Source organism: Rhizophagus irregularis, chromosome 7, assembly GCF_026210795.1.
Source record: "Rhizophagus irregularis chromosome 7, complete sequence".
NCBI lineage: Eukaryota > Fungi > Glomeromycota > Glomeromycetes > Glomerales > Glomeraceae > Rhizophagus > Rhizophagus irregularis.
In genome coordinates this window covers 3,833,471-3,860,108 of record NC_089435.1, presented here as the reverse complement: position 1 = coordinate 3,860,108, position 26,638 = coordinate 3,833,471, and the positions used below count along the sequence as shown (strand labels likewise).

The following is a 26,638-nucleotide window of genomic DNA, read 5'->3' as shown; positions in this document are numbered from 1 at the left end:
TTTTAAAACTTTGTGTGATCTCAAAAAAAAATGGAATTTAAAGTTTTTTTGGTAAAATAAAAGTAGAAATTTTTAATAATCTCACTTGTACTTTACTAATTAAGGTCTATAAAAATGATTTTCGTTTATTATAATAACAGATAATCACACACAATAACTTATTTTAGAGAAATAAAAAAAAAAATAAAATAAAATAAAACTTATTTAGAAAATTTGTTTATTTTTGATGTACAGTACTTTTTAACTGTATGTAATCCTTTGTAATATTTGTTTTTTGATAATAAAAATAAAAAAAAAAAAAAATGTTTCGTAAAGAAAACTGAATTTTTATTAAAAGGTTGACACGTGCATTACAAAGTTTAAACTCTCAAGTGAGTAATTTCTCGCGATGCATTAAAAAAAAAAACGTTATTTCTATTACTTTTTCTGCATCATGATCTTAATATAATTAATATCTTTCTTTCTTTCAACGTTGAATATCTTTATTTTCTCATTAAATCTAAAATCTAAAATCTAAATCACCCTTTTTTTGATTTCCATTTTAATAATTATCATTATCAGTCATATATGCAGCATTGCAGCTATTTGCATAATATATGCGTACTTGGGTAAAAAATCATAAATTATAGACGCAATAAAAAATCATGTAAATAATTCCCGGGGAAATGAGGAGAATTTTAGAATTTTATGAAAGAGATTTCATAAAAATCGCGAAAAAAATGCATAAAATGTTGAAATTGTACATCCCTTTTTCTCTTTCTCTTTTTTCCCTAATCTATTGAATCTGTATTAACTTTAGTTGGTTATTTGCTCAGAATGGAATTATATTGCATCAATGATTATTATTTCCCTTGGTTTCATTTTCTTCCTAACATGTATTAATTTCATGCATATTTTTCTTCTCACACAACTTTATTATCTTTTATTATCTTTCCTAAGAATAGAATGTGCTTGTGAAAAAGATAATAACTCTGCATTAAATTAGGTTCAATTTAACCAATTTTAGTCATATTAAAAATGTTCAACCAATAATTTATGAATATTGTCAAATGTCACAATTTATTAAATTGGGCGTAGCAAATCATTTGAAAAATTTAATTTCACATGTAAAAAAATATGGATTTTCGTTTACTTATGCATTTTTTTACCATTTCACTAATGCAGTTTTCCCTTATCTTTTATATTACGTATATCATCTAATCAATATTTCTTTTAGAACATAGGTGATCCCTTTTTAATTTTGTGTCATTTGTGTTATGAATATCCCAAATATGACGTAATTTTATATATTATTAATTTAAATCGCGTAAAAAAAATGTATTTATTGTATTTTATTTTATGAACAATTCTTTTGATTCGTTTAATATTGATGAAGATGAATTTACACAACTAAGTCACCATCTGTAAATGTATATCTGCTATTGCCGCGATCAGTCATAAGCATCTTTTTTTTGTGTTGTGGCTGTGAAATTAATTATTAATTTTAAATTTTTTGATCTTTAAAAATATTTCAAAAATATTTACTTATGATCAATATCGATCATAACAAATGATCAATCTGTTATATGATCATTATGATGTTTAAATATCTTTAATAAAAATACTCGTTCAATAATAATAATTACTTTCTCTCTAATATTTTCGTTATAATTTTTAATAATTTTATTAAATTATGTTTAATTAACAATTATGTAACGGAAGAAAATTATACAATACTTATACTTTTTTTAATAATTTATCATTAACAGTGGTGGCAAATGGGTGGTATTTGTGGCTATGTGCTAAAGACTTTTTGTTGAATTTTCGCGTAACTTTGGGCTTTGCTTTCACAAATAGAAATTTTTCTAATTTTTTTTTATAAAAAACAAGAATATGAGAAGTGAATTGCCATTTCATTTTTTTTTTATTTAGTTTTCTTGATAATTGAGCTACATTTAGTTAGTAATGTCTTCAAAAGGGCAATATTATGAATATGAACAACAACAAACCGGAGGATCAATAACAGGATGTTGTGGTTGCATTTGGACTCCTATCCTTACACTGTGCGGTGTTTTCTGTTGTTTAGTTGTTATTTCACTTGTCATTATAGCTGTAAGTAACGAATATATATAATATATATATATATATATATATATATATAAAGAGGTTTTATTAATTTAATTCTTTTTTAGGTTATTTTGGGAGTAAATGTTAATGTTTGTGGTAAACTTAGTCAAACGGTGGATATTAATACTGTTACGCCTTCTGTTCATACTTATGATCCAAAAATTTTTCCAATTCTCAATTTTATTTCATTTAATAGTATATTAACTAAAGTAAGTAATTGAAATAATGAAATAATGTTTTTTTGATATTAAAAGTATTAATTATATTATTTTTAGACGGGTCAAATTTATGTCACACAAAGTAATTCAACCAGCGATACAAATGTATCTGTCTCGGTTCGTGTTGTGGCTACAAAAGATGAAACAACATCTATTAAAGAAGAAAATGCTGATTCTACAAAGAAAATATTCCTCGTAAGTATTATAAACGTATCATAAATAATAACACGTCACTGTAACATATTCTTCTTTAACTTTAGGAACGAGCAGATACTTTTAAAGGTTCTTTGGCATGGATAGGTTACTTTAGTTTACCACCAAGATGTGTTTTAGCAAAAGTAGAAGTAGTATTACCGCAGACAATTCCTTCTGTTATAACAATTGATACGGATGTAAATGATATTGTTTTTTATGCAAATCCAGTACCCTATTCTTCTCAAATTATTGCTAAAACTGTAAATGGTGAAATTGATGTTAATAATTTTGCAGTTGGAAGTTTAACATTAAATACCAATAATGGTGGTATTACAGGTTCTGTTTCGGAAATTGTTAATGAGTTGATTGCTATTACAAATAATGGTGGAATTCAATTAAATGTTTCGATTAGTTCTAATGCTACTAATCCAAAGATTGAAATTACAAATTCACTTAGTGATATCCAATTAAATTTCGTAAGTATTATAAGTATCTTAAAATTATTTATTATACATGAAATGAGTATTAATTTTTTTTTTTCAATATTAATTTTAATATAGAATTCTAGTTTTAGTGGAAGTTATGATGCAAAGACAGATTATGGTAAAGTTAATATTGATAATCCTTCTACTGTAGCTATTAGTGAAGATAAAAAGAAAACTGGTAAAGTTGGTGATAAAAATGGTACTTTGAATGCTAATACAAAGAATGGTAATATTAATATTAATTTTTAAGTAATATATTTAGAATATTTAAATAGAAGTATTTAATTATTATAAGATAATTTTTTAAATATTATATAATAAATAAAAATAAATAGAATTAAAAGTAATAATTGAATTAAGTTTTTTTATATTAGTAAATTTTTTTTAAAAAAAATATAAAGAATAAAATTTAGTTTTTAATAAGATAAAATTCAATTTAAATTGAAATTGTATTTGATTTGAACAATTCAAATCTAAGTTAAATTTAAATTAAATCTAAATTAATTTAATATAATTTAACTTAAAATTTAAATTTAAATTAGAATTGAATTTATTAAATTTGATTTAAGTAATCTAAATCTAAATTAAATTTAAATTAAATTCAAATCAATTTGATATAGTTAACTTAAATTTAAATTCAATTTAAAATTTTAATTTGATAATTCAACTTAAATAATTCAATTTATATAAAATACTAGAATAAATAATAATTAAAAATATTTTTTATAAAAAGTTTATATATAAATATTTAAATAAATAAAATAAATATTACTTTTATTATTAATAATATATAGTTAAATATTAAAATAAAGTTATAAATAAAGTATATTTTATACCAGTTAAATACTAAAATAATATATATATTTAATAAAGAAAATAACTATATTTAACTGAAAGGAAAATTTTCTTTTTCTAATATTTATTAGAATTAGATAGGGTTTAGAATTAGAATTAAGTTAAGTTATATTAGTAATTAGGTTTATTTATTACAATGTATTATACTTTAAAGTCTTTTTTTATTAATTAATCTGAGAACTTGGAAATTTTTTATTATTAAAAATTCTATTTGCTATCCCTTATTTATTATAAGAGAAATTTCACCTTTAATTAAAATTAGAAATTTTTTTTAATAAATATAAATTTTATTTATTTGATTTTTACTTTAAATCACTGGAAGCGATCATCCCTATTGGTCAGAATTATCAATTTTTACCAGCACTATATTTTTTTAATGTCGGTTGATCATCATAATTTCAGTCACCAGTGATTATCACCTCTGAAAATAGTTAGAAAAATTCTTTTTAAATTATTAATTTTATTAAAATTTTGTATTTCTTTATAAAATTTTTAATGCTTTAAATCTTATATATAATAATTAAAGTAGTACAATTAACTGATCAACTTCTTTTTAAAGATTTACTTATTTCTATAATAAATTATCACTTTTTAGTTTGTTATTGTAAACTATTATATTAATTATATAATTTATATTTTGCTAAATACAGTATATAGTTATATATTTACTATTTTCTATTTAATTTATAAAGTTAATTTACTAGTTAATTTCTATAAGTTATACTATTAATATTTGCTAATGCTAGTATAATGATAATTACCATTTGGTAATTTTCTTATATTTATATATGCATTTTTTATTTATTTTTATTTTTAAAAATTAATTAAATTGAAATTTTTAATTTTTATATATAATATAGAGTATTGCTAATCTTAACCAGAGGGATAATTTTCCCTCCTCTTAAAAATTAAAAAAAATAAACTTTTTTTATGAAATATATAAAATAAATATAATTGGATATTAATTGCATAAAAATTTGGCAATTCTTGGTTTTAAAAAAATTTTTTATTATGAAAAATACAATTTAATTATAAAAATCAAAATTATGTAATTTTTTCAAAAACTATTTGAACAACTACCTTTTTCAACTTAATAAAACCTTTTCTTTTCATAAATTTACATATAATTTTATTCTTAGATTACTATCCAAATCAACATTTTAATTAAAAAGTGAAATAAAAGGAAAGGGGAGAAAAATTCCCCTGGTTAAGTTTAGTAATTTTCTATAATATAATGAAAAAGCTTTTGTAATATTGTTAATATACTTTATTTATAATAAAAAAGATATATTATTAATGAAGTTTTATAAATCATACCACTGGTATTTAATACTATAATATGTGTTTTCATAAAAACTATAGCTTAAATGATCAGAAAAGTTTACTTAGTACTTTTTTTTTTTATATTACAAATATTGCAAAATAAAAAAAAATTGAAAAACTAAAAAAATATATGTAAAGTATATGATATAGCATTAAATATTGCAATATGGATTATAATATTTTATTAATGAAAACATTTTAATTAGACTATTAATAATATAGATTAAAAAAATTATAAAAATAATTTTAACATACATATAACTGTGATGTTGAATACTAGTGGTGTGATATTTTTGCAATTAAAATATAATTATAATATTATTATAGTATAGATTTATATAAACTTATATAAAATTGTATTTTTATTACATTATAAATATTTTTATTATGATATATTTTTAAAAAATGGGTGCGCATTTAAAAAAATCAGAGTTTCCAGAATAATTATAAAATTGCTAACCCTTACCCTAACGGGCCTAATCCTAATCCTAATTCTAACTTGCTTGACCATTTTTTTATGGTAATATTCATTACATGTTACACTTTTAGATGTGTAAATCGCTTTGTGGAAGATTTTTTTTTGTAGCTGTACAAATTCGTCAACTCTAGTAGATCCGTAACGGATCAAAGAGAGAACACATTTTATATTACCAATTATAGGTTAGTTTTGCGTGTAATTAACATGTTGTAATATTGTCTAATTTTTTTCGCGTGTTTGATCAACTTCTATGGTAGTTATGATGGTTTATATAAAATTACTTCTTTGGTTTCGCGCTATCTCTGTTCATTTTGTAACATTATACTATGGTATGAAATATTTGAAAAAACGCGTTTTTTATCGTAAGTTTTCGTTAAATAATTGATTCGAACTTCACTCGAAAAAATAAATACACATTAATAGGCTGAGAGAAAACGACCAAGAGAACCTAGTCCGAATGCAGAAAGTCGTTCCCCTTATTCTTCCGGCTCTTTCTTGAATTTAACAAGTCCACCACCTCCTTCGGATACTGATGGCGACATAGAAGTGGAAGAAAATCTTATTGAAGATGATATCTCTGATATTTCTGAGGAAGACGGAGAAAATTTGTATAACTCTGATTTTGAAAGGTATTTATACAAAGTTGAATTTAAAGATATAAAATTATTATCTAAAAAATATTGTCACTTGCGATTTAGGGATTATGAAGAGCGTCCCGAGTTAGATAATTATGATTCAGACAATATCGACGATGAAGAACATGAAGAACTTGATCTTACTATAAGACGAAATATAGAAAGGATTATGGATGAACGTGACGCACGTGGAAATGAACGTACAGCAGCTGATTATCTTTTAGATAGTATGAATTATATTTATATTTCTTAATTTCATATTATATTTTTATTGTATGATTTTAAAATAACTTATTATATTTATATAGCGAATAATTATTTGCAAGAAAAGACAAAACGTCGTCGACGCAAAGTTACTGAAGTAACGCAGGAGCAAGAAGTTGTTCCACAAATTGGCGAATTCGATGGAGATAGTGACGACGATGATTATGAGGTATATACTAAAGTTAGACTAAATATACAATATCGAATAAACTTTGTATAAATTAATAGATATTATTTTAGGGTATGAACAATGAAGAATTAGCGGACGTTAAGGCGACTTCTATTAGCGAGTGGATTAAAAATCCAGCCGTTCAGAAAGGTATCGTGCGTCAATTCCGTAATTTCATATGCAAGTACAAAAAGGATGGAAAATCTGTATATTGGCCTCGAATTGAAGAACTTACGAAAGGTAAACATATTATCTAATCTATTTGTACAAGATAAAGTGACTTGATATTTAATTTTATAACTTTTATAGACCAATTACAGAGTTTAGAATTTAGTTACGTGCATTTAGAATCTGATAAACCAATACTAGCAAGATTTCTTAAGAAATCACCTGCGGAAATTCTTCAAGTCTTTGATGAAGTCGCGACAGATATTATATTAAAAAAACATCCACATTATGAAGAGTTAAATAAAGAGATTCATGTTCGGATAACAGATTATCCTATATTATACACTCTTAGAGAACTCAGGTAGCAAAATAAATATAAATTAATAATAACCTGTAAAAAGAAAGTATTAACGAATTTATACTTTTTTTTTTTTAATATAGACATACCCATCTCAATACTTTGGTACGCATTTCCGGTGTTGTGACAAGGCGAACTGGTGTTTTTCCTCAATTAAAATTTGTAAAATATAATTGTTTAAAATGTGGCGGCGTTCTTGGACCTTATACTCAAGATATTCAATCCGAGATAAAGTTAAATCATTGCAGCTATTGTCAGTCAAAGGGACCTTTTAGTCTAAATACAGAACAGGTGAGTGCAAAATTAATAATCAAATCATTAAAAAACATCGTTAAAATTTTCAAATAAAATTTAATTAAACCAATTAGACAATGTATAGTGATTATCAAAAGATCACTATGCAAGAAACCCCTGGTACGATTCCTGCTGGAAGGTTACCTCGACATCGGGAGGTCATCTTGCTTTGTGACCTTATAGATTCAGTGAAACCTGGTGATGAAATTGTACGTATAATGAGTATATAATTAATAATAATTAATAATAATTATAATATAATAACAGCGTTTACTATCCATTTATTTATCTTTTATCATTTTCAGGAAATCACCGGCATCTATCGTAATAATTTTGATATATCATTAAATGTAAAAAATGGATTTCCGGTGTTCGCTACTGTTATTGAAGCAAACTATATTGTTAAAAGGGAAGATTTTTATTCGACTTATAAGTTGACTGGTGAAGATAGAGAGCAGTTGAAAAATCTCGCTGAGGATCCAAAAATCGCTCAAAAGGTTGATATAATAACGTAATATTTTATGATAGTCTTTTAAAAATATTAAATGAATTGTATTTATTAGATATATAAAAGTATTGCGCCTTCTATTTACGGCCACGAAGATATTAAAAGAGCTATAGCCTTATCATTATTTGGTGGTGTAGCTAAAAATATTCAGGACAAGCACCGATTACGTGGAGATATTAATATACTTATGCTTGGTGATCCTGGTACAGCAAAATCTCAATTTTTGAAATATGTTGAAAAAACCGCGTATCGTGCCGTCTATACATCTGGCCGTGGTTCATCATCCGTTGGTCTTACTGCATCAGTGAAGAAAGATACTATAACAAGAGAATGGACGCTAGAAGGTGGTGCATTCGTACTCGCCGACCATGGTGTATGCTTAATCGATGAATTTGATAAAATGGAAGATAAAGATAGGTAAATATTTATAATGATTATTTCATAAAAAGAACTATTGTTTTAGTAAAATACTAATGATCATATTGACTTATATATTTGTTAACATACTTATTAAATAATTCAGAGTAAGCATCCACGAAGCTATGGAACAGCAAACCATTTCGATTTCAAAAGCTGGAATAAATTCTACGCTTAATGCTCGATGTGCCGTTATTGCTGCTGCAAATCCTATTGGAGGTCGATATAATACATCTAAACCATTTTCAGATAATGTCGAATTAACTGAACCTATTCTTTCACGTTTTGATGTTCTCTGTGTTGTCAAAGATACCGTTGATCCAACTGTAGATGAAATTCTCGCAAATTTTGTTGTTGAAAGTCATGTTAGAAGTCATCCAGATTATCATGATGAAGGCGAGGATTTCACTGTTCAACGAGATAATAGATCTGTAAGTCATCATTACATTTCTCTACTAATTAGCGCTACATTGATTTATTTTATTATTTTTCTTAATTCTTTTTAACAGGTAATTTCACAGGATCTTTTGAGAAAATATATTATTTATGCAAAACAAATAAAACCCCAATTGACTAATCTTGATGAACACATGATTTCAGATCTTTATTCTAAATTGAGAAAAGAAGTGAGTATATGAGTAATATATAAAATATTTTATTTAATATTTTAATTTAGAACTAATAAACCAATTTATGATTAGGCACAAAATGGTGGTATTCCAATAACGGTTCGTTATCTAGAGTCTATGCTGCGTTTAGCTGAAGCTCATGCCAGGTAAATACAAAAATTTTACAATTAGTATTATTGATAAATTAACATACATATTTATTATTACATTTTTATATTATTAGAATGCATCTTCGAACTTATACAAATAAGATTGATGTTGAAATAGCTATTGACGTAGTACTACAAAGCTTTTTTGATTCACAGAAATTTTCTATTTCAAATAGGCTTAAGAGGGTAAGTATAAATAAAGAATATATTTTTAAATATATTGTGGTATATTATTATTTTAATATTTTATTAATTGACTTTTCTTATTATAAATAGCAATTTGCAAAATATATCAATAAAGCAAAGGAACAATCAGAATTACTTATACATATTCTCAATGATATGGTTAGAGAAAAGGTACAACTTCAAAAAGCTTCAAATGTGCATTCTCGGACTGGAAATATACATATAAGCGTGTCTGAGTTGATAGAACAGGTCAGTGTATAAATATGATTTTTTAATTTATTCTGTTTATTAATTTAATATTATTATAGGCAAAGAAATATAATGTTTATGATGTTGACTCATTTTTGAGGTCTGCTGAATTTACACATTTGTTCATGTGGGATCAAAATCAAGATGTTATCATTAAATCATTCACTTAATGAAAATCTACTTTTATAAGCTATTATTTAAGAAGATATATAATAGCTTTATTAGAATTACTTTCTATAAAATAATTAGGTATCAAATAAAAAAAAATGTGAAGTTATACAAAAATTTAATGAATGAAATTTAATACAATGTTGATTTTTTTATTAAAATATATGAAATCACCGTGAGTAAAAAAATATGTGTACATAATCTAATATTTGTTCAAATTCGCAAAAATAAATTACAATTAATGTCAAATAGAACTAATCCTAATTTAATCCTAATTTAATAAATATAGTAGTATATAATATTAAAGGGAAAAATTATTTGTTAAGAACATTATTAATAATACAGTAGTTACCTAATTATTATTATTATATATATATATATTTTTTTTTTGAAAAATTTAATTCGTTATCCGGTATCTATTCTATAAATGACCATATAATGTAGGTTTAACTTTAAAATCCCCTAAACAAAAAACATCTCGTTTTCAATCCCGGATTTCATTTTCTCGCATCTGGTGGTATTTGGAACAGTATCACCTCCACGACCACCTGAACTACCTGATCTTCCACTGCCAGAACCATCCCATGAAACGAAATGTTTTGCTTGGTTCGCAATATGATGAGCATAGTGGACCGGAGTCACATGAGATATGGCAAGATTACATCTGAAATTTAAATGCAAATGATAAGTTTTTACTTTGTTATTCATAAGCTTAAATGATATATATTACCTGGCAGATAAATGACATAATTTGTATGTTAAGGTCTGTATAGCATCAACAGGAAAATTAGCTTCATTTAATAACACATGATAATGCGTAGGACGAGCCGTTCCAAGAGGACTTGCGTGGGACTGTAAATCTATATTAAAATAGAATGCAATTCGTACATATTAAACATAAGTGCTGTTGTTATACATATAACTATAGAATAAAAATGAATGATTGGTTATTTACAAAAGTCGAATTCTTGAGGTACCACAATTTCAGTATCCACAATTGTACCAGGTCTACAATTACCGCTTCTATCAGAGTCTCCTCTCTGAACAGGCATAAACCTATAGATAAAATGTGTAAAATTTATAAATCATAGAAATAGCCATGAAATATGTTGTAAGAAAATGTAACCTACCGTGCATGATGACGTTTTTGCACAATAATAAACGTTAATTGTGGTTTTTGCCCTTTTTCACCCTTTTCGCCATAAACTCGACTGAAAGCACGTTTTAGTGCTTCTACTTCTTTTTGGACGACATGTTGAAATTGACCTTCAGCAACACCATCACGGTAGAACACAATTTGGAAAGGTAGTATATTATTTTCTCGTTGAAATTGATTTAATAATTCTACTGCCATGCCTTCGAGATTCTCGATAATTTCATTTTTTATTTTTTGATTCATACTGTGTCGGCCAACATATCTTGTAACTGTCTTGTCTACTGATGCACAAACTGCAGCTACACTTGGCCGTCCCTTTTCTTCACGACCAGGATGAAAAACATCAGCACCGAATACCATATACTTATAGGAAACAATTATAAACACAAAATTAATATAAACTATGAACAAAGGATTAAGATAGAGATAATATATTAAAGTACCGGTTTGTTCGTTCCAAAATTAAGTTCCCTGTCAGCTAAAACACAATTTTTACCACCTAATTTTCCATTAATTTTCAAAGAAATGTTACCACATATTTGCCTCCACCGACTAGGGTTTTGGCCTTTCATGTTGTTGGCAACAATGCATTGGGAAATTACACCAAGTTGAGTACCACAAATACGTTTTATTATAGCATGAATACCAGATGCACCTAAGACCTTTTTCTGAATTACACAAATAATGAGTTGTGCGGGCCTATCACGCGTTATCCTGGCTTTTTGAGCAGCAAGTAATAGCGACTAAATTGAAAAAAAAGTAATTCATGAATTATATATAAATAAAAAAAAAGTGAGAAAAAAAGAAAATTTACTTTATCGTAACCGCCTTGTGGGTTACCATATTCTATTGGTGGATCTGGATAGACGTCCTATATATATATATACACAGAGGTGTCGTATGTATAAATAAATATAAAACGATAAAATTTTAAATTTAAAAATATTTGACAACTTCTTTTCGTTATGCTTACCATCCCTCTTTCACTTAAAGAACTGACTAATTGTCTAATAGCATTTTTGACCATTTCTAGAGGAGCATAATTCCTGTTTTCAAATACAATTACTGACCAATTATGAAGCCTAGGACACTAAAAATAAATAAAAATTTCATATAAATTATAAATTTTAATAAAATAAGTAATAAATTTACTATTATTTCAATGTTATAAATTTTTACTTTAATGAATTTTCTCAAATCCCAACGTCCTCCATCCGGGACTATTTCTGTACCATTAGTTAATCTTGGTGGTTGAATGACGCGACCTTAATATTATAATGTCGAGTTTGAAAAGTTAAAAAAAAAACAAGACCTTGTATCATTCATTCTGACAATTACCTTTGACCTTAATAAACTCTGGGTCTACATTCATCCCAATAGAGCGCAAATTTTCGTCTCTTTGATGTCGAAAAATATCTTTGATAGCTGTTTCGATACGATCAAATCTTTCCCACGGTTTGATCGCAGTTTTTTGAACCATTTCCCTTCGGGCATCATCAGAAAGTTTATCTTCGTATCTTTGTCCTACAAAAATTGTAATTATTAGTAATTATTTTCTCACTTCAAAGAAAAATTATTATAAGCCAAAAAAAAATATGTATTTATACAAATATACCAGGACATATCTCGCACACTTCTAAAGGAAAAAACACTTTTGTCTTGTCTGGTTTAATTACAACAATACATGGTAATCGTCCAAATTGCAAGGTTTGTTTGTAGGTTTCTTTGAAATATTGAGCAATTGTAATCTCTTTATTGCCTTGTTTGAATTTAGCTTGATCAGCTGGTTGAGAATCTAGATAAGACACTTTATGTTTTGGTTTACGGTTGTCTGATCTGTGAGTTACAAAAATCATGACACCTCTGAAAAATCTATTAAGAGTATCAATTTCTCTCCTATCCAAGCCTCTACGTAATTCATCTCTCGTTTTTTCATGCCTGTCAAATTTGGTTTTGATAATCTTTGGTATGAGATCAATTATAGGACCCGCAGGATAAAAAGTGGTAGCACATATGTCCACATTTATTGTAAGCCTTCCTGCGAAAGTTTTAACAATATGTGAAATCAATGTTTCTTTAAGTTAACTTTAAATATAAAAAATTTAAAAAAAAATTTACCCCATCCAGGTCTTACTGATTGATAGAACCCCTGTTTCATTTCGATACCACCGGGCAAAAAAATTGGTCTATTATCACGAGGCGGCGGAAATATCGCCTTTCTTCCCACAGATAAAAACGATAATCGGACTTTATTATTTGCAAAAGCATTTAAGACAGTCAAACTACTTTGAATATTCCCATCCCAAGCACTAGTAGATTTCTCTTTAACATAATCTCCGATAGGACTCAAATCTATTTCTCCTTGATATTTAACTTCAACCTTTAAGTCCTTTTCACGTCCTGAACCATCAGCATCCACGGGAATTTTTACCTTAAATCGTAACATTAACAAAGTTAATTTATAGTGTATTATTGCTTAATTGAATAATCAAATATAATCGATATCTCCAATGTTACCGAATGGCTCCTTGTTTCTTTTCTATGCCCTATATCAAGCTGTGATATTGAATAAACTTGCCCACCGTCGAAAACCGGTAAAGCCTTTGCACCGAATTTTTGATTTTTTTTCATTTGCTCGAACACTTTCTGAGAGTCCTTTCTTCCAGCTTTTTTCTTTTTCGCATCAGAAACTTCAAAAGAATAATAGTGCACTTTCGGATATTTAAACTATTAAAAGTAATTCGAATACTTAATTTTTCACTATGTAAAGTTTATAAAATATTTACTGATTCTATTTACCTCAGTAGACACTGCTATAAAGTTGGTCTTTAATTCAACGACTTTGCCAGCACTACCTGGCTTTTCGGGCCGTTTAGCAACTATCATACCAATGTTAGCTGCCGCTTTTGTCGCTCCAGAAGCCATTACTGTTGAATTTTCTCTCTTTTTATAAAAATAAAATAAAATATAATATAAACGGGAATTGTCCAAATGTTATTTCACTTTCCAACCTGAAAAAGTTATACCAACCTTATTTAAGGAGTTTTTTTTAAAAAATTAATATTATATTTCGCAAATAAAATAATGAATAGCGACGATAACGATAAAATTTTTTTTTTGTTTCAACAAGAAAAAACCAAAAAAAAAACAAAGAATTCTTGTAACTTTAAGTAGAAATTCATTGAAATTTTATTGGGCGATTTTTTTAGAATAAGGAGTGTATGACATGCTGGTGTTTGAATGATGTAAATAATCAATAATCATGTAATCGACACAATTAAATTATTTCAGGATATCATTGTTTGTTTGGAATTACTAGTATAATTTTCTTTCATTAAAAAATTACGCAAAATATTAATAATATTAATATATAATTATTGTGGATAAATTTGGGTTCAATACAAAATTTTGGTTATTCGACTGCGGTCGTAATTTATTAATTTATCAATTATGGATTTAGGATAAATCGTCGTGCTCCGTAAAAATATAACAATTTTGAAAATTCATTACATTGTTGTTTACGGATCTTTAATTGCGGAAGATGGAGTTGTAAGACAAAGAATAAAAGTAACACTTTCGATAAATGATTTGGGACTAGCCTAAAATGGTTTTCTCGTATTCGTAAAAGAACAATTTGTTTCTGGAAATAAGGCTATGCTTTATTCTCCACTTATAGTAATGACTTGCCGTTAATTTATTAAATTTGCTAATGTTAATTCCGGATTTTGCCTTTTCTAGAAATAATCTGGTTTTTTTTATTTACAGGTCAACTTATTTAGTTAATAATTTCCTTTTTTGGTATAAACATAACAAATCAGCCAACTCACGCGAATACGCGATCAATAAAATCAAAGAACCCGCAGTATTGCAAAAATTACCTTATGACAAACATATTCTTTTTCGAAATTAAAAAACATTAACACGTTGTTATTTCATTTCTTTTACAAGAGTGTAGACACAAAAAGAATTTTGCAAGACATTAATATTATAAATAGATTTATAATACTTAATGAAAAAATAATACGGTACTTATTTTTTAAAAAATTTTTGTTACACTAAAACATTATCATATATTATAAAACAATATAAACAGCAAAGTTTTTAACAAGTTATTGTTATTCTTATTAAATATTCTTTTTTGTTTATCACACTATCAGTTATCGAGTTTCGAGTCAAGAAAAGAATATGTTTGTCATACATAATCATGCATATTTTGACCGGGTCAAGAAAGTAATACGAGGACTCAAGAAGGTAATTTTTGCCGCAGTATTACAAAAAGCTCAACAAATCAGGAATAAGATTTCTATTAATCAACCGACTTTTGCTTTACCTTTTTTATCCTCTTGCGACTTTTCATTGTTATTTCCAATAAAATCGATAGTTCCACTCCCACCGCTAATAATGTTAATGTTAGAATATTCTTCTTCGGCGAGCAAATTCTGTTCATTGTTCCTTTCGAACTTATTTACTTCTTGTTGAGTAAATCTCATTTTTACCATTTTATAATGTTCTAATTCTTTTTCGGAGACTGAAGGTACTAACTCAGCTAAGGCTCTATCGAAATCGTTTTGATTAACTTCAACCAGAGTATCCTCAGGCGTAGCCAGATGATTAAGATAATATTGCGAATTAATAGGTTTAGGAAATTTTGATGATGGATTGGCATTTATTTCAGCTTTAAAAATCAAATTTAAATAAATTAGTTCATCAAATGGGACAAAAAATCTCGCTCATTACATAATACGTACCAACTTTGGTTTCTATAGCTTCAGCTGTTCTTGACATTGCCTTTAACATTGCATCCGAACAAAGTGCATAAAAATCAGCACCTGTATAATTAAAAGGACATTTCTTTGCGACAACTCCAAGGTCCAATGAAGGATGTAAACGGAACCTAACAAAATAAATTTTCGAAAAAATTATTTAAATGTCCAGAAGTATTCTTATGATTAAAAATGAAAAAATTGCATACTTTCTTGTTAATGCTTGAATTATTTTAAGTTGTGATTCGTGATCTTGACTTACTCCAAGATAAAGAAGTTTATCAAATCTAAATAATAATCATTGAATAAATATGATGATAAATACGTTAGTATAAAAAGAATATTTAAATAACTTACCGCCCGGGTCTTAATAATGCTGGATCCAATAAATCCGGTCGATTAGTTGCACCGATTACAAACACGTCTGCTGTGCCTCCACCCTGTCCCATCCCATCCAACTCGGCTAAAAGTTGACTAACTATTCTATCCATTACACCACCTGAATCACCTTTCTCTCCCCTTTTAGGTGCAACAGAATCCAGTTCATCGAAAAATATCACACATGGTTTAGCATCTCTAGCACGTTGAAAAACTCGTCGAACATTTGCCTCAGATTCGCCGATATACATATTGAGTAATTCGGGTCCTTTAACCGAAAAAAAATTTAAAGAACATGAAGTTGCAACTGCCTTGGCGAGAAGTGTTTTTCCTGTACCAGGTGGTCCGTAAAGTAAAATTCCCGATCTCTTTTTCATCCCAATTGCAAATAATTCTGGATGTTCTAAAGGTAATTGAATGGTATCTAAAATATCATTTTTTACATCTGCAAGACCCCCAACATCATCCCAAGTAACATTAGGAATTTTTGGTGCACCTATACTATCAGAATATGACGCTCTTGCTTTATTAAGAGCTTTTTCAAAATCTGCGGCTGTCAAAGTAATTCCAGCTTGGACAATGTCCACATCTTTTACGGATTGATTTGTCTTTTTCAAAGAAATTTCAACCCGTTCAAGCGATGCTAAACCAGCTCTTGCAACCAAATCTACCAAATCTTTGGGTACGAGTGCAGCAGTCTGTGTTGCCAATGATGATAATGAGACATCCGGAGCCAAAGGTGTATCAGACGTTAATCGTTCTAATATAGCCAATCTTGCAGGCTCAGAAGGTGCTTCGAAAGCAATCTCATGCCTAAAACATCCAATTACACTTGCGGGGATTTTGTCAATATCTCCTGTTGTACCTACGACCAATACAGGATATCCTATATTTTGAAAATTTGTTATAAGCTGCTTAAAACAATCTTGTAAAATAGTTGAAATGGTCGGCTCTTGACCGGTTTCAAGAACAGCACTTTTCTTAGCTAACGCATCAACATGACCTAATAAGAATACGCACGGAGAACATGTCACTGCCTTATCCAATCTCATACGAAGTGATGTTTCTGTTTTTGCATCAGTCTCTCCCGCAAAATCAAAACAATTCACTTCGAAAACATGCACACCAACTGATTCCGCCACCCAATAAACTGTCGTTTTCTTTCCACAACCCCGAGGTCCATGTAAAAGAACCGTACAACTAAGTTTAAGTGTTGCGGCATTTGGATGAAGACAAGATGAAATTAGATCATAAAGTTTAGCATAAGATGTTCCAGGTGATGTTAATATTGAGTTCGAATTGGGTAATTTTGGAATTTCGGAACTAATTCCATAATATTGTTTCACGGCAGGAACTCTAGAATGCACCATCCCTATTTGTTCAATTCTAGTTAATTTGGTATCAACTAATCTACCATATCCATACATCATAATTTTTTTCTTGTTTTGAGGTTTCAATTTAGAAATTTTAAAATAGACAGCAGTTGTTGGATTTAATGGAGCAGTAGCAACTTTAATGTCTTCTAAAGTTTCAACATCCCCCTCAACTTTTTGCGGTCTTAATCTTGCAGCTTCCTCTAAATTATTAGATTCAATAAGTGAATTAAAAAATTTTAAGCAAATACTTGATAATAACACTTACCGTCTATAGGAATAGAGAAAATATCTCCCTCACAAACTATTCTATCAGCTTCTTCAAACCAGCTTTCTAAGCCATCCATACTGGCATTATAGATAAATCTATCTGTACAATTTGGAAAAGCTATTCTGGCAACAACTAAATATTTAGCTACTGGAGGTAAGGATTGCATTCTAATAGCTGGCTGAACGAATAATTGTTCAGAACTCAACTTGTTTGTATCAGAAAATCCAAGGTTAAAATAAAGCAATGGTGAAATATAAGCAGGAGGATATGGAACTCTAAATAAAAGATTATTAAAGAATGTTGAATTTTAGAAAAAATTTTTAAAATAAAATATATGTTTTTTTTATTTACATTTCTATATAAACAACAACAATAATAATAATAAATACTCTATAGTTGATAATGAAATATCGATGGCATATACTTTGCATAACCTAGTTTTCTCATTAATAGGACCTGATACTAATGCCTAATAAAAATATGGTATAATAATATATTAACAAGAATGAATTTAAATGTTGCGAAAATAATAAAATTACTTCTCACCCAACTTCCACTTTGAATTCCCAATTTGGCTAAGTCCTTTAAACTGATTAGGACTCTTGATTCAGGATCCTCTCTTTCTTTTGGTATAGGTTGTATTAAAGTAACAGGAAAAGGAGATGATAAAATTTGAGGAGTAAAAGTTGATTTTCTTGAAATGGAAGCTACATTATTTAAACAATCTTCATCAGAAGATATTGAAGACGCAGAAGTAGTCCAATCTGATTCGGATCCATTTCCGGTATCCTGCCCATTAACTTCTAGTAAGGCCAGTTGAGTTTCCATATAATAATCCTTCGAATTTAAAATATTTGGTTCATCTAAATAATCTTCAAAATAAAAGTCCGCGATATCATGATTATTAATATTTTTTTCTCCTTCTTCATTATCATATATTAAAGTTTCTTGTGACAAATTGGTGATAATGAAATTCGTATTGGTTGAAATGATTCCTTGTAAAACTGGATTGCACATTAAAACCTTAAATTTGTTTGATGAAACAGGGATAGAAACTTGTTGAAAACTATAGATTTGCGATTGTCTAACCACTACAGGCGGTGATGAATAAAAATAGGCTGATACTGCGGAAGGATCTTTTCTTGATAAAACATTTTAATAAAATTATAATGAATAAATAAAATCTTTCAAACACAAATTTTCTATGAAAAAAACAAAAACTAAACCTTTTATCAAACTTTCATATGATTCATTATTCAATGCTCCAACAATCACCTCTTCTAATTCAATTGGATCGGCAATTTTAATTTCTACTTCGATTGCATCTCTTAAATTATTTTGTTTTACGAAATCTTTTGATACATAACAAACATGCTCCTACAGAAAAAGTTAATGATAAAATATTATATATTAAACATATATGGGATAAATAATAATATATTATTGTCTACCTCGGGCGTGTCTTCAAATCTATCAGGATATTGTAATCTTGCGTATGTAAAAATTGAAGAAATTAATGGTTTATGTTTTGTTGTTCTAAGTGGATTTTTCAAATATAAATCCAAAGGTGTGACAGAAACACAAATATAAGGTTTAAGCGTCGCTCTTATAGCTGTAAATGCAAACACAGTTTATCTTTATAACGAGAATAAAGCTAGTATAAAACAAAATAAAATTACCCTCAGATTCGTCTTCTACGGTTTCTTTAATTAATTCGTCCCATAATTTTTCACTAAGTCCAATTTTTAAATCATTACTAGAACTATGTAAATCATCATAAATTTGTATTTTGGCAATTCGGGCTGTATAATTGCTGGAACTTGAAGACATTTAGAAAAAAAAGGTTGATTGAGTGATTAAGTTCCGAAGATAAGCGGTGCTACGTCACGGATTAAATTTTATATAGATGATCAAATAGTGCATTGTGCTCAAGTAACACAATTCACAAATTAAAAATTCAATTTGATTTGATTAATCCAGGGTGTACCCCTTTACAATTACCTCCCATTTCACATGTTACCTATAATTATTGAATAAAATTCTTTAAATTTTACTTTTAATACAAAATCAAAAATCCGATCTAATTATTTATAAACACGGATTGTCCAATCAAATTTGATTAATAAGCTTAAGCCAAGCAATAGATTTTTTTATGATACAAATTTTATTATTATACACTATTATTCTGTGTATCAAAAAATTATTATAATAAAGTTTGCAAATTTCTCCTTAACTATTACTTATTAATCAATAATCTATGTTCTAGTTTTCTTGGTTTAGCAAGACCAATTGCTGAATTTGATACAAATCTATAATGAAGTTAGGGGCAGTGACTTCACCGGGGACTGTGATGGCATACCCAACTGTGGAGGAGGCTCCCCTGATCACAAAAGAGTCCCAGAATACATCCTGGGTTGGGATATTAACTTGATAATTAAGTAAACCTGGTCCTGTGCAAGTAGTAGGAGCACCAGTGTGATAATTGTGAGTACTGAAATTCCACTATAAAAAATTTGGTAAGTTTATATTATATATTAGATATTTGCAATTTAAATTGAATGCAAAAACATCAATGGCATACTAATCTTACCTTCTCATAATAAACTCCTGGCTATCCTGCTACTGCTATATGTCTTTCTGGTATTGGTACTACCTGACTAGAGCTCCGAATGGGTCAGGTCAGATCAGGTTAATTGATAAGATCCCGACCTGAAATTTTTTTCGAATGCGTGTCGAGTCGAGTTATATCAGGGTTGTCTGTTTGACCTGACCTGACCTGAAACCTGAAAAATTTCAGGACTATTTTTATTAAAGTATTGAAAAAAAATGGTACAAAACTTTTTTTTTAATATAATATTATGAAAAAAAACGTTTTTGCAACATTTTTTATTAAAATATTGAAAAAAAATATTGCAAAACGTTTTTTTTAATATAACATTATGAAAAAAATGTTTTCACAACGTTATTATTGAAATATCAAAAAAAAAACGTTACAAAACATTTTTTTAATATAATATTATAAAAAAATGTTTTCGCAACGTTTTTTCTCGAAATATTGCGATTCAACATTTTTATATTAAAATCTTATAAAAAAGTGAATCCCCATACTGCAATTCACTTTTTTATATTGATTTTGTATAAAAAAAGTGAGTTGCGGTATTGCGATTCACTTTTTTATATAGATTCTATATAAAAAAAAGTGAGTTGCGATATTGCGATTCACTTTTTTATATTAATTCTATATAAAAAAGTGAATCGCAATACTGCAACTCATAGTAGAATCAATAGTTTCAGGTCAACAGGTCAATCAGGTTAGGTCAGGTTACCTGAATTTGGCTAACCTGTTCAGAGCTCTATAACTGACATGTCCAAAGTCTGGCCTAGAATTAGAAATAGAAAAAATTTAAAAATTTCAAAATCATTGAATAATAAATAGGCTGTATGACACGTACAATCATACATCGATCTAACTGTCCAATTGCATTTCTTGTAGCTCTTTGACGATAAATTTTAACTCTGAATATACATCTTATATATTGCTATCGTATCCAATGACAACACTTTGCATTCCAACCTCTCGTAAAGATCGTAACTTTAACACTGCAATTTCACATATTATCCGCGTACGAGATATAATTAATTTACATTAAGACTAGGAAAATTAGGAACAAAATCTGATATGACAGAACCAACCATTTTATCAACTGGAGGAATTTCACAATATCAGAAAGGTCTACAAGAAGCTCTAAGAATTCTTAGTTCACGTTGTGGAAGTGGAGCTGGAGTTGGAAGTTTTGGAATAATGCTCAAACTTGGATATCACTGGTAAAAAAATGATTTATCCTACACATATCTTACACATATTGGGTACTCAAAATGTAGAAAATCATACACAAATAATACACATATCATACACATATCGGGTACTAATATATATATCATACATATATCAGGTACCTTATACATGCTGCCCAAATTATTTTGGGATGCCACAATTATAATTTGGGATGCCATAATTCATTCGGTTTATATATAATTTACTATGTAAAGTTCCAAAATAATTTGGGATGCCATAATTGAATTTGGGATTTTACTTATAATTACGGCAGTCCAAATAATTTGGGTGGCATGTATAAGATCTGCAATGGGTATCTTATATATATAAGTACCTAATATGTATATGATATGTGTATTATTTGTGTATGATTTTCTACATTTTGGAAAAGCTCGATATATGTAAGATATGTGTAGAATATGTGTAGGATAGACCATTTTTTTACCAGTGTATATAGCTATATCAGGTGCTAAGGATTTTCCTTTTTCACGTGGTTTATAATGAGCTGTTATAGAACATAAGTAGATTATAAAACTGATAACAAGCCTAAATAACCCAAAGGAAAATCTTATTTAAAGCACCCGCAACATCTATCGGAGGATTATTGGCAACATCTCTATTGGGAACGTCAAAATAATTTTTAAATCGTGCAATAACAAATGCGTGTTCCACTTTTTTCAATTCAACTATAAATACGTTTCCTCTTGAATCGATGTCAAATTTGTATTCGCGTATATCTTGACGTTCAAAGAATGTATCAATTTTTTCCACTGATAAATTCCAGCTTATCTGTATGGGAAAACTAGTATACGTGTTAATACTATTAGGTGGAAATTAATCCATCTGTGTAATGTTCACTTTCTCAAAAACCTTTTTACGTTCTGAAAATTCCTTTTTAGAGACAGAATTCAATTGACCATTTTTGAAGAAGTTATCCTCTCAAAGTTATCATTAATAATTGTATTTTTTATCATTTTAAGGCTAGAGTACACACTGTAGATCATTTTTCACTAATCGTGATGGCTAATCAAAAATGATCAGTATATATTATGATATATAATGCATATGTAAATTTTTCATGTTCAAACCTTTTTTTTTAACAAAACCTAACGTTTAATAAAATAATTAGCTTTCTTATATACAAATATTTATACTTATGAAGACAAGTTAACTTTTTTTTACGCGTATTATGTGTATTTTATTTCTTTTAGTCTTTTAAAATTATTAATAAAGTTAAATTTTTAGTTTCATTGTAAAAAAATAATATATTATAATACGCGTTACTTTTTTTTCAGCATTATCTCCCAATCCAACTATTATTGGTTTGAATGAAAAGTTTTTGGTCAAAGCTGCTGTCTTTCAAAGCTGGAAATTCAAAATCAAAAAGCCTTTAACACATAGATCATCTATAACAAATAAAACATTCTCTTTATTTTTATTTTTCGTTCAAATAGTTCATTATAAATAGATAATTCTGAAAGCCCAAGTTCGTTGGCTCTTTTAATTTACAAAAAACTGCTGCAGTATCCAAAGGTATCATTTTATTTATTTTTCTAGATTCCAAAATTTCTTTGGCAATTTTTAGCAGTCTAATCACATCGGCTGAAAAGTCATTCTATACTGGATTATTGTTTGAATTTAGTAAACAATTATCACACAATCCACATGCTTTATTTGAAATATCTTCATTCCATGAAAGATGATGCGCAATTAATAAATGGCGATAATCATATTTTGTAATATTTTTTGTTAATCCTCATAATGTCTTATTCTTTTTGCCAATATTTCACTATTATTCTCTTGCAGTGGACTAACCCATGTCAAAATTTATTATAAAAAAAAAAAGACAAAATAAATAATCATACCTCTCTTCTCTTCGTGTAATTATTGAAAATAAGGTTTGTATATCATTTTTTGAATAAACACAATACTTTTTGAGGGTTTTCCATCACGTCCTGCTCATGTATAAAATTTGCTATGTATATAACATTAGCATATGATTTTACAATAAAACATTAGCAAAAAAATACACACAAAATTTATAAATAATGGCATTATTCATTATTCTATGTGAATAAGTGATCGATAAATGATCATTAAAATTGTGATAAAATTAGAATATTCACTATGCTATATCGAGTATTATCAGACTTATTACCAGAATCGCTATCAGAATCATCGAAATCATCACCTAAATTATCATCAGAATCAGAAGTACTTACATTATATAACAATTCAGGTTCAGTATCCACCGCTATCTCCTACCTGATTATTAATCAAAAGTGGGATATTTACCTCTGGTAATGTTTCGTTCTGTCTTTCTTTCTCCATCCTGGCCTCTTCCTTCTTGAAAGCCTTCATGATTTCTTTCATCCAGGGATTATTGTCGTTATCTACTTTAATATCAATTTTTTTTGGACAGGAAAACTGGTGAATCATAATAAGTCAGAATTTTCTTATCACTTCGTGAACTGAATTCACAAAGTTGGGTCTCCATATGAATTTCTTTCATTTGCTAAAAATATAAAGATCGCGCTAGTAAAATATGTTCATACACTTCAAAACACTTAGAATTACTGATTTGATCAGTAATATTTGTTAGTAAACTATTAAGCAATTCAATTACAGTAGTGTAGTCTCCGATGTTATAATCAAAGGATACATTGTCTATAATACACTGCCCTACAATAAATTACCAGATTTGACAAAATTTGCATAGCAATTTTCACGTTGCATATAAGTTTATGAATTTTTAATAAAATTCAGCCAGAATTTTTTTATTTGAAAGCTGATCATAGATAGTTTTTATGTATCAAAATAAATAAATATGATTAATTATAAATATAAAAAAGTTTTCTCATTGCAAAATAATACAAAAAATCATGAAATTCTCACTTTTTTTCAGCAATGGGTCAACTCTTTAAAATTTTAGAAAATTTTCTTTATTTTTTAATACAAGAAAGCTACAATTGATTGGCTTTCAAACAAAAAAAGTTTGACTGAATTTTGTAGAGAATTCGTTAAGTTTCATATAGACTAAAATTTGTCAATTATTGTTAATTTTACTATGTAATTACAAATTTTTATAAGATTTACTAGTAAAATTGTTGATTTTCGGGCTATATGAAACTTTATGAATTCTCAATAAAATTTAGTCAAAACTTTTTTATTTGAAAGCCAATCAATTGTAGCTTTCTTGTATTAAAAAATAAAGAAAATTTTCTAAAATTTTAAAGAGTTGACCCATTGCTGAAAAAAAGTGAGAATTTCATGATTTTTTATATTATTTTGCAATGAGAAAACTTTTTTATATTTATAATTAATCATATTTATTTATTTTGATACATAAAAACTATCTACGATCAACTTTCAAATAAAAAAATTCTGGCTAAATTTTATTAAAAATTCGTAAACTTATATGCAACATGAAAATTGCTATGTAAATTTTGTCAAATCTGGTAATTTATTGTAGGGGAGTGTATACTGGATGTCTTTATACGTTATATGAGATAGAGTTGGCAGAAAAGAAACGAATTCAATAGATTTTATCTATAATACCCAATGCACTGAATAGTTTATAGAACTTCTTGGCCTGTTCAATTCTTTTCCATAATAGAACATCAGAAGTATCTGCAGGAAGCTAGGCTCTAACTTCTATATTTAGAATTCTACTGACAGTATTAGATTCTGGATGAACTTGTTTTTCAGATGCTATCTCACCTCGTTTCTGGATAAGAAACAAGAAAAGTTTATTTTATCAAAACAGCAAAAGGGCAGTTTAAACAAATTATCTTTTTAAGCAAAATACTTTGCAGAAGTATTGGCGATATTGGTAATGAAGATATTAGTGAAAAAGGAGAAAGTTCCTGTAATAAAAGAATCAGTATTATTGGTGCAGATAATTGTTCAGAACATTCTAAAACAGCAATTAAGTTGGCCATAAATAAGCCCTCGCGTTCCAACTGTTGAAACTGAGCCTTAACAGTTGGACAGTAGGCTAAAGCTCAGGTATCACCCGCTGCAGTGCAAATATCAATTGATGTTCCTTTTGCCCAGAGATGGAACCGCAAGCAATGGCAGACTATATATACATACAATGGTTGAACATTTGTTCAATATATGGTCTACTATTGCCGTTGAGATCCCCCAATTCCCTCTGTCATTAATTTACAGAATTGCCACATCGAACGGGCATTCTCATGGTCGAACGAACAAATAATCGAACGAATGAACAAATAAACGAACAAGCAAATAATCAACAGCATAATTAACAAACAACGTAATCAACGAACAACATACAATAACATATAACGACAACATTTTTGGTTCACAACATAAATAGCGTTAGTAATATAAAACATCAAACAAGATAAAATAAAATTTAACTTCTCTAAATTTTTCCCAAATTATATCCACTTTTACCTTTAATTTCAAACTTCGATAGCTCTCGCTACGAATTATTATTTTTCAAAATATATATTTAATCCATCTTAAAATTTCCATTTTATTCAATTAAAATTAATTAAGCAAACATTAATTAAAGTTTAGGGCGAACCTATTACCTTTAATTAATATTAAACTTTACTAACAAATAATTAAATGAAACTTATATTTTTATTGAGTTCTGTAGATGAGAACTATGGAATTACTTTGAATTCCGCTCTCTATTTATACAAATTTTTATGCTACTTTCTATTCTATCTATATACTATCTTTTATGTTCTTTTTAATATGTGTTATATTATCTTTTATATTATCTTTTATATTATCTTTTTATATTATTATTTATGGAAGTAAAATTTAAGATATATTGTAAATTTTGTAATCAGAAGTTTATCTTCAAAACAATAAAATTTAAGAATGAATCTTTAGAAATTTTTAGGATAAAAGAAATATTAAATAGAGATTTTTCAAGAAAGAAAAATAAATGTCCGCAAGAAATAATAAAACATGAGAATGAATGTATGTACTTTCGTTATGCGTGTTCCTTTAGTCCGCTATCCCTCCA

General features: G+C 27.8%; 5 protein-coding genes across 5 annotated transcripts; 3 read left to right on the top strand and 2 right to left on the bottom strand.

The window, feature by feature from the left end:
• Positions 1 to 1,944: 1,944 nt before the first annotated feature.
• OCT59_027603 (uncharacterized protein) lies at positions 1,945 to 3,345 on the top strand (the record flags this gene model as incomplete). Its single annotated transcript, XM_066137102.1, has 5 exons — positions 1,945 to 2,091; positions 2,172 to 2,315; positions 2,382 to 2,519; positions 2,585 to 2,995; positions 3,080 to 3,345. 5 exons carry the CDS (start codon positions 1,945 to 1,947, stop codon positions 3,251 to 3,253), a joined length of 1,014 nt encoding a protein of 337 aa, XP_065993522.1. The 3' UTR covers positions 3,254 to 3,345.
• Positions 3,346 to 5,986: 2,641 nt separating this feature from the next.
• On the top strand, positions 5,987 to 9,856 carry OCT59_027602 (uncharacterized protein; the record flags this gene model as incomplete). Its single annotated transcript, XM_025318973.2, has 16 exons — positions 5,987 to 5,989; positions 6,084 to 6,289; positions 6,359 to 6,522; positions 6,604 to 6,728; positions 6,800 to 6,968; positions 7,038 to 7,257; positions 7,338 to 7,545; positions 7,623 to 7,757; positions 7,854 to 8,045; positions 8,112 to 8,473; positions 8,580 to 8,904; positions 8,983 to 9,099; positions 9,175 to 9,248; positions 9,326 to 9,437; positions 9,528 to 9,686; positions 9,746 to 9,856. The coding sequence occupies 16 exons, from the start codon at positions 5,987 to 5,989 to the stop codon at positions 9,854 to 9,856; spliced, it is 2,682 nt and encodes an 893-aa protein (XP_025174898.1).
• A 5,257-nt stretch (positions 9,857 to 15,113) lies between these two features.
• On the bottom strand, positions 15,114 to 19,625 carry OCT59_027601 (uncharacterized protein; the record flags this gene model as incomplete). Its single annotated transcript, XM_066137101.1, has 10 exons — positions 15,114 to 15,685; positions 15,759 to 15,904; positions 15,983 to 16,060; positions 16,131 to 17,727; positions 17,793 to 18,070; positions 18,185 to 18,264; positions 18,342 to 18,931; positions 19,022 to 19,172; positions 19,247 to 19,407; positions 19,475 to 19,625. 10 exons carry the CDS (start codon positions 19,623 to 19,625, stop codon positions 15,321 to 15,323), a joined length of 3,597 nt encoding a protein of 1,198 aa, XP_065993521.1. The 3' UTR covers positions 15,114 to 15,320.
• A 1,721-nt stretch (positions 19,626 to 21,346) lies between these two features.
• Positions 21,347 to 21,624, top strand: OCT59_027600 (uncharacterized protein; the record flags this gene model as incomplete). Its single annotated transcript, XM_066137100.1, has 2 exons — positions 21,347 to 21,383; positions 21,452 to 21,624. 2 exons carry the CDS (start codon positions 21,347 to 21,349, stop codon positions 21,622 to 21,624), a joined length of 210 nt encoding a protein of 69 aa, XP_065993520.1.
• A 2,102-nt stretch (positions 21,625 to 23,726) lies between these two features.
• OCT59_027599 (uncharacterized protein) lies at positions 23,727 to 24,069 on the bottom strand (the record flags this gene model as incomplete). The annotated part of the gene is made up of 2 exons (XM_066137099.1): positions 23,727 to 23,821; positions 23,883 to 24,069. The coding sequence occupies 2 exons, from the start codon at positions 24,067 to 24,069 to the stop codon at positions 23,727 to 23,729; spliced, it is 282 nt and encodes a 93-aa protein (XP_065993519.1).
• Positions 24,070 to 26,638: the final 2,569 nt, after the last annotated feature.